A 16,566-nucleotide genomic window follows, 5' to 3' on the forward strand; every position below is an offset into this window, starting at 1 on the left:
TTGGAGTCTTTTGAGGTTGGAGTTTCCTCTGGGCTGATGGAGTAAATAAAAAGGATGGACCAAACTGGGGGCAGAGAGGTTGACTGTGTGCTGTCTTTCGTCTTCTCAGAATCCACACTTCTCTAGTATAAAAAAATATTTTCTGCTCTGCAGGGAACCACCAGATTTGCAGATTGGGCAACCAGCAGCATAGCTTGCACTGTCAGTGGGATCAGCCTGTTCGTTATCACCGCGGAGACATTTTTGAAAATGTGGAATATGTTCAGGTTTGTCTGTGAATTGATACCACTGCTTCCAGCTGGATCCCATTTGCTTTATTAGCTATATAGTTTCAATGTTTTCAGGGTTGACAAAAGGGTTACATTCTGGGTGTGGTAATCATAGTGAGAAATCTTAGTCTTTCTTTTCCAGAGTGCAAACTATTTTAATGTGTATTTCTTTTGATACTAATACACACTGAGAGATGTGAACTGTAGAAATAGAGAGGATTTCTTGTAAAAGGCTTTGTTTTACCTAGAGAAGAGAATTGCTTGAACTCAAAAACTTCATTTTAGTCCAAAGCCTTAGTTTCCTATGATTGCACCAAGAAAATTTGGTACAAGAGTACAAAGAAGTTTTGTAAGCAAGGTGTGTACTAATACTGAAAATCCAGAATGACAGGCACCTAAGCAACACCTCTGCTGTGTTAGAACTGCAGATAAGGATTATGATTTCAGTTATTTTGCAATGTGGAGTATGTTCCGAAGTTTTCCCTTAACTAGTTTAAGAAATAGGAATAATTATTTTTAATTTTGCTGTTGTCATCTTATTGTCTTTGATTGGTTTCCCTATTATAGTAATTATAAATTCAGATTATTGAGATAATTCTGAAAGCCATGAGTCTTAGCAATTCTGACTTGATCTCAAGCTGTGCAATCTAGATAAATAGATTTTGTCATCTATTACAAGTATCTGGTACTTTTCAGCATTTTTTCTTTGATTTGCACTTGTGTTTTCATTGTTGACTTATTTACAGTATGAATATTACTCTTTGATGGTCTGAGTGGATCAAGAGGTTTAAATGCTTTTTTTGTTTTCTGCTACCCACATTTCAGGTCATCAGTGAGGCTTAACTACATGAGTGGAGAGGGGAGGGGAAATACCATGGAGAAATTCAACAAGGAATGTACCATCTCCTTTATTAAAATTTGTCTTTCTGTTGTTTCTAGTTTGGTGAAGACTCTTCAACTTCTAGCATGACATCCATGAATTTGGATCTTCATGCAAACCAAAGTGTTCACAGCCAGTCCTTGCAGTCTTCCCCTGTGGCTCGTTCTGTTGTTTCAGTGTGGAGTGTGGAACCCAGCAGAGTGAGTGAAGAGGATAAGCTTTGCCCTTTCACAGAGGAGGGATGAAAGTGAATCCTCTCCTTGTTTGTGTGAAACTTCTTAGCATTTGGGCCGCAGTTTTGATGTGTGACAACACTGGAGAATATAGCATTCCAAATCTCTTCAACGTATGAGCATCTGTCTACTTTCTCCGTACTGGTTTCCCATCCTTTGAAACTACTGCAGCACAGAGGGAGTTGTTCTGTAAACATCTGCTGCAAGTAAAGCAGTACAGCTAAGTAAAGATAGAAATTTCAACTGCTGATGTTAAAAATCATGGAGAAATAATAGTTATAAATATCTCAGTTTTACTTTTTTTTCTTCAGACTCTCCTTTAATATCCCTTTTATTACCTTGTTAATTAGAATATTAAAAATGTTGATAAAATATTAAAAAATAATTCCTTTCCCCCTTAGGACAAACAGCATATTCTTTGGCCTCAGCGGTCAGAATGCATGAAATCTTTCCCCAGAATTCCTGACCCAGAAGAACTGCCAACTTATTTCTTGCCTCCAGAAAACAGGGGATTCAGGTAAGTGTTGATTTTTAAAAGCTGTATTTGTAACTCTTTATTTTATGAGTGAAGAGTATTTTCTTTGTGGAGAGGATGGATGCAGTGAGTAATCAACAGCACGGAGCTGTTCTAACCTCTTTCTCTGGCCCTTCTGCAGAAGGGAAGGCATTTTCCTTGATTGTTGTCTTTGCTGTAAGTATTACAGCCAGATCCAATTTCATGGTGATTCTTCCCTGACTGTTAGTCCAGGGTGAACACATTAAACACAGACAGAATGAGGACTTAAGCACAAGTCTGAATGTCTTGTGACCTATATTAACAAAAAAAAAAAGACCTTGAGAGAGAGAATGAGGTGAGCATCTATTTAATAACTACAGTTAACTCTTGTACATGACATACATCCTATTAGCTATGTCAGAAAACTATGAAGACCAGAAAACAATAAAAAAGGATTTGGAGTGGAAAACTCCAACTCGTTCCTTTGGGACAGGCATAGAAAATCAGTTTAGTCAATGGAAGAGTCAGTAATATTTGTTATTATATAGGATAAAATAAGTGTGTCTGTACTGCAATCGCTATCTTACCTAGATCAATGCAGTGTTGTTATACTCTAGTCACTTAAATTATAACAGGGGTAGTAAAAAAGCTGCTTTGTTCTACCTAGTCAGTATAATACTAGTATTCAGCTTGTGTTCAAGGTTCCCATCTAAAAACATCCAGCAACTTCCTTTGGAAAAAAACAGTTTTCATCTTAGAATGTTCTTTGTGTGTAATTTGCCTACCTTTTGATGTTTTGGATATCAAGTTCTAGTGTAAAAATTCAACTTTTTTATCACTTACCTGTTTAGTCCTAAACTTCGTAGAATGCTTATTAGAATAATATGAGAACTTTCTGTTATCTCTACTGCACCATTCATTGTTCTTATTATTCTGTGCTTAAAAAATGGAAAGACCTTATAAATTACTTTTCAAGGGAAAGGGGGTCCTTGAGTTCTTCATGTTTGCAGCTCGTGTCTCATAGAAGTCTGCAGTATGAGGCTTAGCAGATTGTTGTATTTCTACATGATGGCATGCAGCACATGCTGTTCATTTGTCTTGGTTCTCCTTATTGCTAGAATCCAGCCAATACTGAATATCCCAAGAGATGCTGTTGAGCATGGAGAAGCACAGGCACCAGATTGTTCTTCCATTACTGATGCTCGTAATAATGAATCTCTAAACATACTGGTCAAGGAACTAGACACTAATCTAGATTTGAAATTCAGAATGCCAGACGATCAAGCAAGACAAGTAAGAGATGTTTTCTTGTTGGTTCTCTTCTGGGTTAAAATCCTTCTTTTTCATTGCCTTAAAAATGTTATTCAGATCATGAAAGATTTTGATATTTCAAGGTTGTTAGTACTTCTGAAAAATGTGGGCAAAGTCTTTCTAATAGTAATGAAGAAAGAGCTAACTTGTCTGACTTCTTTCAGATGCTGACCAAAAGCACACAAAATGGGAAATTTAATTTACTCTTTGAAATCACATGTTCTTTTAAATCCTAATAGTCACTTTATATGATTCATTTCCAAGAGCTACTGCATTCTGCCAAGCTGCTAACTTCATAATGCGTTCTGGAGACTGGTTGCTTTAAGTGTTATGTGTTCACATCCTCTTTTTAGTACAATATATTTATCTTCCCTTTGCTAAAGAGAAGATTTGAGGAAACAAGTGTTGAATGGCCCTTGTAGATCTTGACTGTAAAATTTATTCAGGAGTTTGGGGGAAAACAAATCTTTGTCTTCCAGATTTTGCATTCTCGTGTCAACAATGAAACTATTACACTGACGAAGATAGGAGTGTTTCTAGATCATGCCATGAAAAAGGTATGTCAATCTGTCCCATGAGATTTTTACTTGAGATTTGTTTTTATACTTCTAAAGTAGTCAGTGACACACTTAGGAAGGAGTTTATTTGCTGCCTGTAACTGAGATGAAACTAGCTTTAAAAGCCATATTTACATATTTATAAAAGCAGAAATATATAGAGAAGTATCTAATTTAGCTTACCGTGGACCAAACAGCCCTGTAGTTGCTTGTTCTTGTTGTGAGAATATGGAGCAGCAATATATTAGCTAATTCTGGCAGCCATTTGCTTAATTGGGAGAAGTAGCTTGGGACTACTCGTCTGTCTGCCACCTCTGCCTGCATGCCTGCCTTGAGCTCTTCCTCCTCCTTCCCACTACTCTGCTTTTCCCTGTACTCTCCCTCCAAGGAAATCAACCCACTGTCAATCTTCTGTCAGGATAATTGGCACTCTGGGGCAAAGAATGTACCTCTGTATAGAACCCTGTGGAATGCCACCTCCATCTTGCGTGGGGTCTTTGAGAGCCAAATGACAGGAAGCATTGAGAGAGATGTTGACTCTTTTTGACATGTCGAGCTGATACTTCTCAGTTTAACTTTATTGTAGAAGTTGTGTCAAGGTATTATATGCAGGTACTTTTTTTAATCTAAAATCAGTACCATTTACTATGTGCATCTGTCTTAACCAGGAGAAAAAATGTGCAGTAAGAGTTGATTCCTATTAATATGATGTTCAGAACAGTCCTATACATGTCTAATGTCTTACTGTGCAGTGCATGAATATTTTGGTTTTAACTGTAGTATTCTGTTGCTGTCATGCTAAAAGCCTGAACTTTTCTGTCTGCTGATGTAAAAACAGTCTAGTGTTTTACCTGTTCTGCTAATGATAAACTGCTTAGAGCAGGAATGCCACAGTTAGTATCTTTGTGTTGGGAAAGACAAAATGCTAATAACTTTCTGAGGATTTAGTTAGGGAGGTCCTTGAGACCTGTGAATGGAGAGTCATTTAGCGAGGAGTTTGGAATGTTATGTATGTGCATTGCAAAACAGGACTCATTAATAATCTTGGAATCACAGATTATGTAAGGTACTCCAAACAAAGAATAATGTATCATGTTGATATCTTCTAGCTCATCTAGAACCATAGTTAGAACCCTTCTGTGGGAGGGGTTTTTTAAAACCCGAAACAAAAATGTTCTTACTAACTCAACATAGTATCACTGTTTTGCTTCCTTAATCCTAGCTGCATGTTTGCTGCTTAGGCGTGCAGTTGGGCATCAGACATGTAGGTAGGACTGAACATCCATTTTAGGTGTTGCTTTTATACTGTAAATGTTTTATAGAACTGGGTAATACAGAATGGTGAAAATATTACAAACAAGAACATGATTCTAAATAATTTCAAAGTGCATCTGAAAGTGGATGTTTTACCTACCTCTGTCAACTTGGCAATATTTTAAAATATTGCTATTTCTTCTCTAGGTTGAGTGCTTCTTTATGCTATTACAGGTTAAAGAGGAGGAAGGAACATTCAAGGTGTATTTGACTCTTCCTCCATTCTTTCACCTGCCCTCACTTATTGCTTACTATTTTATAATCTTTAAACAGTATCTAATGCATGCCAGTTGTCAACTTTCATAAGACAGATAACTAAATCTAAGAAAAAACAACTCTGAAACCTTGATTTGACAGGGAAAGGTAACGTTAGGCAGAAGACCTGGAAGTGCATCTAACTGTAATTTAATAGCTGCCTGACTTTCAAATTTTAGCATTTTACACAGATCTGTGTTTGTATAATTTTAAGTCTCTGAAGTGGCCCACAAGCATTGCTTCCTGTACTGAACTAACCATTATCACTTGTACATTTTTAAGGGATTTTTGGTCATGATACAAAGCTGAGTAGAGTGTGAGCAACAGCTGCTACTAAATTGCAGTTCAGCCTGTAAATCATGTCCATTTGAGTAGAATGGAGCAGATTGAATAATCTGCTAACAGTCACAGCAAAATCTAATTTGTATCCAGTTAACAATGTAGTATGCAAGAGTGAGTTCTGTTTGCTTCTTATTAAAGAGCAGGCATTTCTGTCTTCCTGAGACACCTCTTTGTGGGTGTTTTTATCCTTTTCCCTGACTCTCCTATAGCCAGAAGATCCTCTATGGCTTGTGCTTAATGAAGCTGGATTGTACTGGCGTGCAGTTGGAAATAGCACCTTTGCTATCACCTGTTTGCAAAAAGCATACAATTTGGCTCCACATGAGTATCAGGACATCCCTCTGGTCAACCTTGCTAACCTCTTGTTTCATTATGGTCTTCATTCGGATGCCAGCAGGCTCCTGCTGAAGGCTTTGGCCATAAATGCCTCTGAGGTAAGTTGATGGAGTTTGTGTTTGCCCAGCAGTGAATGTGTTTTCCCTCATTATTTTCTAAGTACATGTTACTTGTGTTTACCTGCACATGCAGTTCATCTTCCAGCTGGTGATTTGCAATGGATGTTAATTTCTATGTAAATTCTTGTCTGCACCAGGGATGATGCTGACTGTTGAGAGTATAAACATCTAGAGAAGTTCTTGTAAATCAGTGACAGACTTCTAGCCTCCCAAAACCTGTATTATCAACAGTGCTGCCAAGGAATTTAATCCTGGTGTTTGGCAAGATTTTAACCTAAAACAGAGATCTGTCAAGCTGTCAGCATTGTATCTTCATTCTTAAAACCCTTAAGGTAGTGTGTATGCTACCCAGATCTTTATTGACATCTTTCTGTGAGACTTGATTTTATCTGTACAGTTTTAGTTTTCTCTAGGTTTTGTCTGTATACATAAAGGAAAATGTGTTCTAGTTGTTTTGTGGCTTTACTTCTGACCATAGATTCAAACCAGGTTTTTGTATTTCTGAACAGTAACATGATAAACCATTCTGTAAGTTGTCGCCTATGTCATATAGGCAGTTTCTGTACAAGCTGTTTGAGCTCCTTACCTGGCCAGAACAGTTGTGAAAAGAAAGGGGGAGGGAATAGCATAGCAGAGAATACCTTTTTTTCTAGCAGATAGTTTTGGTCTCACATCACGGACACTACAGTAAGAAGTTTAAGTGACTTCTTTCCTGTGCTTCTGCCTCTCCAGTTAGATTAACAGTGTTTAAACCCACCAGGCCATCAGTCACTTAGCACATAAAAAAGCTAAAAACAGAGTAAGTTTATTCAGTGTAGCATTCAGAAACAAATTTTCAAGTGTTGAAAAGGAATGTAGTCCATTTGGGTGCCAGGTAAGAGTGCAGAAAGAAATTACAGAAAGAACTATGCTGGAATAGTGTGCATAAGAACATATGAAAACACAGCCTTGGAGGGGAGGAGCCTAGGAATCCTTAGGACCATGCTGTGTGAGTAGGGCTTTTATTGTAAAATACTTGCAAATGCTGCCTCATTACAGTAATGCCTGCTCGTGTTTTTTTCGGGTGTACTCAGTCCTGTAATACATATTGTACCAGAAAAACTAGCAGGAGGCATTGTACTTGAATGGTATTTCCTGGAATATAATGGAAAGTAAATACAAGTTAAAATTAATTACAACTACTGGGAATAAAAGATGTGCTCCATCAGCAAAAGCTGTTAAAAAGAAAAAAAAAATCCTGTTGCTCATATTGAACAGTTTTCTGAATGCTTTTTAGTAATGCAGGCTGAGTTGGAAAAATCTTCAGCTACTTCTCAGTCTTCAGATTTTTAGGTAATGAATATAAAAAACTGTTTCAGTGGGGAAAACGACTGCTTAAATTACAATGCTGTATTAGTTATTCTAGCAGTGTACTGTTAATTGCAGCAAATTATATTGTCCAAGTGAAAGACTTTTTAGTCAACCAATAAATTTAATGCTTTACTGTGTGCTGTATTAAACTGTTGAGTTCTATCAGTGAAAAAGGTGTTTATAATCTTTACTTTTCAAAAAAGTACTTATTTTACGGAGAGGAACCAAAAGCAGTAGACAAAAATACTGTTTTACAAAGAATTGAAGGGCATAAATGTGTACCTCCAGTCTAGTGTGACACTGGTGTTTTCAGTAACCTAGCTTTGCTAAGGTAAATCTGAACACTCTTGGCAAATGCAGTGCATCTGTCCTGCTGGAACACTAGTGATATTTTTATTTTTTGTCGACTTTTAATGATTCTAAATTGCCTTTGCGCATTTCAGTTTAGTCCTTTGGCATTCTCTGCAGTAAGCATTATGTTTCTGATGGTTATAAGTAAGTACTTAATGTTTCATTTCAGTCTGTGTGTATTTAACAGCTGGTTTTTTACTGTACAAAGATGGAACTCCTAACACAACCCTATGGCAAAACAGCTTTTGGTTACCACCAATGCATCAAGATGTTAGTTCTCCATTGTAAGAATAGGCAGTGCCTGTTTAGGAAGTTTTCTAAATTCTTTCCCACCAAATTTGGGAGGGTGTGACTTGACAAGAGTATTTCCTAGTTGGCTTCAGTCTTAAAACAGTGAATGTACTTATGCTGCAGTGTGTTGCTTTTGTGTTCACAGCCCCTGACTTTTCTGAGCCTGGGAAATGCATACCTGGCTCAGAACAACATTAGTGGAGCACTGCAGGCCTTCAGACACGCTCTGGATTTGACAGCCAAGTGCTTGGAGTGTGAAAGCAGCCTGAAGATGATCCGCTGTTTGCAGTTTTATCCTTTCCTGTACAACATCACCTCCTCTGTGTGCAGTGGTAAGCAACTGCTGAAAGGTGGACCACAAGTCAAATAATGTCTATTTGCCTTGGGTGTGGAAGATTTTTTTTCCAAGTTTCCACCATTTTGCTTCACAGTGCTTTCTACCTTTAAGGATCAAGGTTGAGATGTTGCTTTTAATGGAAAAGTTACAGTCCATTAAATAATTGCTTGAGGATGACCTCTTGAATATCTAGAGGGTTTCCACTGAGTGCAGATTACTTCTTGACTGTCAGTGATACCTTAACAGCACCACCAGTATCTTACTGGTAAATCAGGAATGCTGGATTCAGTATTTATGGAAGTGCACATCTACTGCTAGGCTGCTCAACAACCCCTTTGTACAGCCCTTCAGGTTTTGCAGTCAGCTGAAGAATTTGATGAAGAACAGTTTAGTTTTCATTCATATCCTTTCAGTGTGTTCAGTACTTTGGTTGTCATTTTCTAGAGTTCAGTTGTCAAGGAATAGACAGTCTTGTGTCAGCATTATATTATTTGTATGAGACCTGCAATCATTGCTCTTAACACTCCAAAAACAGGTAAGAATGACTTAGAATCTCTCCCCCAAAAACCTGGCAAATATTTTCAACAGAAAGATTTATTGTCATTAATGGCTACTTAGATTTTAAAAAGTAATATTTTTTGGAGATTAATTCATTGATTTTATTGAATCCTACTGAATATTTTTAGTACTTTGTCTGTACTTGAATATGGCCAATATGATACCCATGAGCAATCTTGAAGACAATTTATTAATATAGTTTCTAATCCCTCCTGTCTCAAATTGTTACTAAGGTATCTTTCCATCTAATATTTTCTTTATTTTCAAGTGTAAACTTCACCAGAGAAATGCTTGTGATTTTTAGCATTGCTAGGACTTCCTCTGAGGTTTTTTTAAAATTCCCTCTCCAGTGGAGAGACATGGAGAAACCTCCTTTAATTTAGCATATAGAATTGTGCTGTCTAAACACAGACTAGAGGCCATCCTATCTCCTAGTAAAATATGGATGATGCCATTGTAGGTGAAATTCCAGGACTATGCCATTAAAATAATACTACTTTACATGGCCTTGTGCATTTTCTGTGATTGAGAGCCCATCGGCTGTGCAGAGAAATGAATGCTGTTTGGCTGAGTGGGCTGTAGGGAGTGGTGTAGCAGCCCAGCTGATGGATCTCTTGCTGATATCCATAATGTCAACTCCTATGCTGGTACCTCACCATCAATCTATTAACTTCAGATTGCCCTTCTTAGAAAATTCCTAGGAGATACTGTAAGCAGTAATGGAACTTGCACATTTCATCACAAGAGACACACTCTTCTAAAAAGAAAAACAAAACAATGTTTGTTTACTTTTATTCAAGGTCTTTTAAAAGTCTGTAATTCACTAGGTTAAAGTTACTTCAGTCAAACCTTAGTCATAGCTACTTTATTTTGAAGTTAAGCAGAAAGCAATTTAAAAGTCTGTTCACAGAATAGAAACGGTAACAAGCAGTGGTTATATCTGAACTCCAAAGTTATCTATGGCATCTTTTGTTTTATATTAATTTCTTCCTTCGACTTTCAGAATGTAGTTCAGTTAATTCTTGGCTTCTGTTTGCAATGGTTCCTAATCCAGGATGTTCATTCGGAGGTCAGCTGTTACAGCATATTCTGTTTAGGAAGTTTGTGTTTCTTGAATGTGAGGGAAAACCCATCCCAAAAGTGCTTAAGAGAAAAGTGTTATCTTGCCTTTTTTTGCCTGCTTGGCCACTGGTTAGTAAAGTGAGCATGAATATATTCACCTGGTACATTGGAGTAGAGATTTGGTCAATAAGGAATTTATGAAGCTACTAAAGAAGGAGCAGAATATGCCTTAGCATGTTAATGTGCTTATTAAATTTCAGTATTCCATTATTTAAGTATTTTACTCTGTATTTATATTATTTGCCTTTTTCTAGGACTTTTCTTAATACTTTTTATTTTTCTTTATAGTATCCTTTAGGTCATCTTTTGTTTTAGTGCAAGAAACCTGAAAATATAAAACTGACAGTGTAAATATTCTTTGTACATTCTTGAGCAAAGTGTAAAAATAAACGTACTGGTTAATTCAGCCTTGATGGTGATTTGTGGTTTAAGTCCAAACTCAAAATATAAAAATTGAAAAGTAGATTTACCTATCTTATTTGCATAAGGTTTGGGTAAATATTTTTTCCCCCACTGTAAACTTCAACTGACTCAAGAGGAACCTTGGCAGCTATATGAAAATGAGGTAAAGTCTCCAAAACCAGAATGATTTCAAGAATGTGCACTCAGAAATCATATTTTGCACTTAAAAGTATCCTAAAACTTTGTTGCTCCTTCAGTCCAAGGAAAACAGTTGAAAGATTGTTATTATTCACTTAATGGCATGTCATAAAGTATTTTTATCCTTTGAGATCAATATCTTATGCTGAATAATTTACCAACAATTTGGAATGTCAAATGTTTCTCTGGTTTAATATCTTGTTTTGATGAGCATTCCTTCAGTATTTCTGAAAGTAACAGCAGTAGGCTTCCTGTGCTTTGGGTTGTAGGCCCATGTGGTAGCTGTGTTTTTGCTTCGCCTGTCAAAAGCCTCTGTTCATGAAAACTGAGCTCAGTAGTGAGACATGGAGTTCCTTGCTCTGCTGCCGTGAGCCATTGGCAGAATCCAGCAAATGGTCAGTGGGAGTTATATGCTAGCATGAGATGGAATATGGGATCAAAAATCTGAATCCATAGGCTGATTTTTGATTACAGTATGTGTTTGGTGTTTATTTCAAATGAGTGAAATAGGCATCTTCTCAAGCATGTTGGGACGTTTGCTATTAGCACAGGACGTTGGAAGTGTGACAGACTAACGCTGACTTTTTTGATGCTTGCTTTTATTTTCCTGTCTATACTGTTGCCTGGTCCTGTCTTTTAGTAACTTACTTCTGGTATAGATAATTTATATTTCAAACCCAAGTCTCTTCATACACATGAGAATGAGAATTAAATATCTCAGACCAACACTTTTTCTTTTTTTTTTAACTTTTATCTCCTGTATTCAAGTTTATAGAAATGTTTGCTTTCATTGTAAAAGAATTTCTAAATCTGCAGTTTTTCGTTTTTAGTGGTTTTTTTACTTATGGAGGATATGTGTGAAGTATCCAAAGTTATTCCAACCCTATCACCTGTGACAGGTATTTTAGACAGCTGCAGGAGTTCAGGCAGTTGCATCTAATACAGATGCTGTATACAGCAAAAATCCACACAGTTCCTTATTCCCAAATACCTGAGAAAATGGTTGGAGAACTCCATTCTTTGAGCATTATCCTATGGTGATCCTTCTAGAGGTGACTTGGCAGTGTTGCTGCATCAACTGTTAGGTTACTGGTGAGTCAGTTGCTGAAGCAGGTTAAGAAACTTGGTGTTGCTTGACAGATAACTTCAGCACCCATGTGTGACCCACCGGTAACAGAACCAAGAAATGTGTGTTAACAAGTGTAAAAAGCTTAGAAAAACAGGGACATTCTCAAAGGTGCAGAAATGAAATATTTGGACTGCTAATTAAGCTCATAGAGAAAGCCAGCATCATTTTTGTCTGATACTCATAATGGTGCATTGCTGAGATTTGTCTTGCACACTTTATGGCTTAAAATATTGCAAGTAGCATTTATCAGGTATTAAGGTCTGTAGAGGACTATCCAGCTGTGGGGTTATTCCTGTGGTACTTCACTGACTGATGTAAACATTCAGATGTTGCCAAGCCATATTAAAAAGGTTACAGAATACGAGAACCATATTTCTATTGTGATGGTCAGCTGGCCATTGAAACATACTGATTTGTTAGTTGCTGTTAGATAAGACTTTCTGTGTGTAAACGGAATTGTTGCCTGGGCAAACAGCAATCATTTGTACTCAAAATATTTTTATCAGACTGAGCATCTGTCTCTGACTCAAAATTCCACTTGGTTCTGAGCTCATGCACTTCACATTCTTTTAGACAAGAACAAAATTCAAAATCTTATTAATAGATTGATGCTGTTCAAAACATGAAACATGCCTTGTTTCAAGCTTCAAGTCTCACTGTCTTTCATCCTTGGCAGGATAGTGCTTTTACAAAAGGCCTTGTGCTGCTCTATGCAGAGTCGAGGGAATGTGAGTTCATTATGAATGTATGTGCACGCCACCAAGAAACCTGAATCCTTGTGTGTAGAGTGAGTGTGAGAGCAGTTCATCCTTCTTCCTCAGTGTGAGAGTTCTGTAATGTGGATCTGCTTTAGGCGTGGCTTTAGTGCCCTCTTGTGGTACCAGTACTCTGTGCCACATGAAATCAAAACTCTTGGTTTGTTCCATTAATGGTTTATTCCATTTCCCCTTAAAATAAAACACAGGAAAGGTGTTTCAGATATGAATTTCCCTTTATCCCTCAGCCCTTAGATACTTACAAGTTTAAGTTAAAAAGCTTATACCTTTAAGCAAACTGACCCAAAGGGGAGAGGTTGACCTGAAAGGAGAATCTCTACTCGAAACTCTTAACAGTAAGCTTTTGACAGATTAAATAGCTTCCTTAAATCAACATCCCAGTTTAAGCAAACCTCTGACACTAGTTTGCCAGCTGCAATCGCCTCTAGTCCCTTTAGTGATTTGAGATAGACAAACATTAAGCAAAAGCATGGCATCACTTTCTTTTCAATAGCGTGTTAAGACACAGGGATGTGAAATACTTTGCATTTTTAAATGCACCTTTCACTTAACTCCGTTATTCCCTACTAGTTATGACTGACTTGATAGTCCCAGCAACAGACAGCTAAATTTTTGTTTTAAATTTCCTATAGAATGAGGTCCTTTTAGACATTTTTATTGTAAAAGTAGTTTTCTCCTTCTCAAGCTGCTATATCTTGTTTGTCCAATGAATGTTTATCTCTTACAGTGTTAATGGTGTTACATTAATGTTAATGGAACAAACATCCCCTAAGATGTTTACTCTTGGAACAAGGGGTATTGAGCTTAGCTCAGAATTTAATTGTGTTTTAGTTGAAGCAAAAGGCCAGAAATTGTATCAATTTGTCAGAACCTGTGGTATTGATGATTTCGAGATTGTATAAAGTCTCTGTCTTTCTGCCCCATTGCCAAAGAAGAAGCCATAATTCGTCTGTGCTGTTTTCAAGGTTGTTTATTGTTGCTTATCTCTAACACGTTCTGCTGCCCTGACGCAGGTCTGTCCTGCAGGGTAGTGTGTGGGGCTCTGCCCTCAGTGGGATGTTACAAACATTATATACCAGAAACTACGTGTGCTATATTTACAATAATGTGCCAATATCTGTCATCTACGTTGAACAGTGTGTCCCCAGCCTAAACCAATAGAAAAATGCCAACACTACAGTGAAACATGGAGGGCATGAAGAAGGAGAAAAAGGACAAGACACACCCAATTTCCTCCATCTTGTCCCCTTTGAACCCCTAATCTAGAAGCCTAAAATTTTACTTTTGCACCCGTGCCACCCTTAATTATTTCTCATATCAAACACTCGGAGCTTGTAATTCATCCTGTAAGATTGAAAACTCTTTCCATGGACAGAGATCACAGACAGTGTCTCTCGGGGCTCTGTACAGGGGGGTTCCTGACCCCCTGCCAGGGTCCCAGGCCCTCCAGGGCAGACAGAGGGAAGTTCTGGATTCCCACACCAATTATATGGGATTCTGAACTGAGTACTTCTCTATGTTTAAAATTCAGCTTTTCTCACCTTGATTTGCGTATTAGAAGGCAAAATTCATAAGTGCTCCTGAACCTTATTGAAAATACTGCATGTATTAGTACTCTTATTTATCTTAGAGTTTGCAAAAGGAGTGGGATCTGTGACCATTTGTTTCTCTGTTGCTTTTACTCTCTCTCTCTTGCCTTATGGTAAAGTTCATCTTTATGAACAAGATTCAATACCAGCAGAGTTTTTAAACAACAAGCAGAATTCTGTGAAGCACATGAACAGCTTGCCAGAGCTCTCAGAAGCACATCAGAGCAATAATTTGCCTTGGTCATTTAGCAGTAGCATGGACAAAGTGGGTTCTGTGTCAAACAGAGGCAGTTCTAAACAGATCATTGTTATCCTTTGAAGTTAAAAAGTTGTTTATTGGTGCCCCATACATGCGCAGGAGTGCATCTATGTGCCTGTTGTTCACCCTGCAAGTTCCACCTGGAATCTGAAAATCAGGCTGGACTCTTTCTCCCTCTGGCAGCCAAGCATCTCTGTCATTGAAGATCGTACAGTGACCGTCCATCTGAAAGATCTGGTGGGTGCCCATATTTGGGCTTTTTAGTGCTAAAGGAGTAAGAGAAGGTTAAATTGTACTTGTGTAGAGTGAAAACATCTTGCAGAATACAGGCAGGTGGGTGGTATGGTGAATGATGTCTGCGTTTTGCCCTGGTGGAAACCAACATCCCTGGGGAGTGAAGGTGTCGGGAAATATCAGATGTGCTTCTGAGTGGAAGATCTTGGAGAAATGCACGTGACGATGTGCTCTGTAAGAATACTGTGACCCAATTATTTTGGGTTTGTGCTACTGTTTCTGCACCACTAGCCCAGTAAGGGAAGAAGCCGTTCCCACAGTCCGCTTTTGCTGCAGTAATCTTAGAATATTAAGAATATTGATGTGATCTTGGAGATAGTTGACCAGATGCAAGCTTCTTGGTACTTTTCACTCCTTGGAGCCTGATTTATAAATCATACTTGTCCCTGAAAAGTCTTCGTTTAGTATCTCTTGATTGGCTGAAGGAAGTTGAAAGTGAATGACCTTGCCGTAATACTGCTGTGCCAAGCTCATTGAAACCTGTCTTTCTTTCAATGTATTTTTCTTGTCAAAATTATATAAAAGATATATAGATAAGAGATTCTTAAATTGAAAAGTGAAGGAATGTGTTACTATGTTAAACATGGCATTTTTAACTACACCAGTATCCAAAGGCTGTGTACCCACTGCTTATGCACATTGCTTCCGAGCTGCTGCTTGCTGGAAAGCCACTGCAAATCTTAAAGGTTTCTGTAAACAATGCATGATTCCTTAAGTATATCTGTGTTGCTCAAATGTCATTCTCTTTTGCATGCATTAAATATGCTAATGAGTGAGTTTGTTCTGCGGCTTCTTTCATCACACAGAGTATGTCTTGCATCCTACACATGGCCTGCTTATTAACTGCATGGTAGTGTACCTGACAGCTTCTCCCAATCGTCATCAGTCTCACTTTGCATCATGCTCTGTTAAGAATGATATACCTGCAATATTTAGAGTTCTGTATCCATTCGGTCTTTTCCCAAGATCAGAAGGCTATTGGCTAGCAGAAGAGAGAGGAGAGAATCATGGCCTCAGCTGCTGGAGTAACTGAGGAATTGAGAATTGCACTGTGGAAAGGAATTTAGAACTGTAAGAGAATTGAGTGAGAGTTTACTGATGCAAAACCATTCAGTATGAAGAAAAAGCAGTACAGTATTAAACTAAATATAATACGACATTTCCCATTTTTATCTGCCTTTATAGTGCTAAAGACTATTCTTCCTATGTTACCTGGATCTTTCCTTTACTTGAGCAATAGCTATGTGTTCATGTAGGAGGAGGAGAAACATCAGGCATTGCTCAAAAGGAAAAGCTTGCCTCTCCAACTGAGTTTTCTAAAGTTTATACCTTCAGTTATCAGATGTATTACCATTTGTCTGCAGTGTGGTGCTTTTCTGTGACAAGAATGTAGAGAAAATGAGAAATTTGTGACTGTGTCTTCCCCTCTGTTTGAGACGCTGTCTTTGCCAGTGGCAGTTACTTACATGTAGCTGCTAAAATTTCCTACTGAACCTTAATTGGATGCACCACCTAGAGCTGGACCTATTTAAGGAGTTCCAACAACTGCATATGTTCAACAACCTTTTTAGGAGGAATAGTAATTCCTCAGCTACATCTGCAGGGAGATGTAGTTTCACACACATGTTCATAGTTGAGCTGTACACACTGAATTAGTGAGTTGGTTAAAGCATGTTTGGAAGAGAAAAGAAGCACATATGGGAAAGTGACAATGTGTAGTTTAGTGTCATTAGCAGCTGGCCTAGACCTTGAAGGCTGTATTCACTTGGCCTAAATCTGAGAACTTGTAAAGGGGTAA

The 16,566-nt window shown here is 37.9% G+C and overlaps 1 protein-coding gene across 3 annotated transcripts in view; it reads left to right on the top strand.

Moving 5' to 3' along the window:
• The window catches only part of TTC17 (tetratricopeptide repeat domain 17), a 56,046-nt gene that overhangs the window by 19,254 nt on the left and 20,226 nt on the right, over positions 1–16,566 (top strand). For all 3 annotated transcript variants that reach the window (XM_030274122.4, XM_030274123.4, XM_012573856.5), the window contains exons 10-16: positions 154–266; positions 1,209–1,349; positions 1,784–1,899; positions 2,997–3,171; positions 3,669–3,746; positions 5,867–6,091; positions 8,250–8,436. In XM_030274122.4, coding sequence (XP_030129982.4) covers positions 154–266; positions 1,209–1,349; positions 1,784–1,899; positions 2,997–3,171; positions 3,669–3,746; positions 5,867–6,091; positions 8,250–8,436 — 1,035 coding nt within the window. The remainder of the gene's footprint in view (positions 1–153; positions 267–1,208; positions 1,350–1,783; positions 1,900–2,996; positions 3,172–3,668; positions 3,747–5,866; positions 6,092–8,249; positions 8,437–16,566) is intronic.

The sequence above is a fragment of the Taeniopygia guttata genome, chromosome 5 (assembly GCF_048771995.1).
Source record: "Taeniopygia guttata chromosome 5, bTaeGut7.mat, whole genome shotgun sequence".
Classification (NCBI taxonomy): Eukaryota; Metazoa; Chordata; class Aves; order Passeriformes; family Estrildidae; genus Taeniopygia; species Taeniopygia guttata.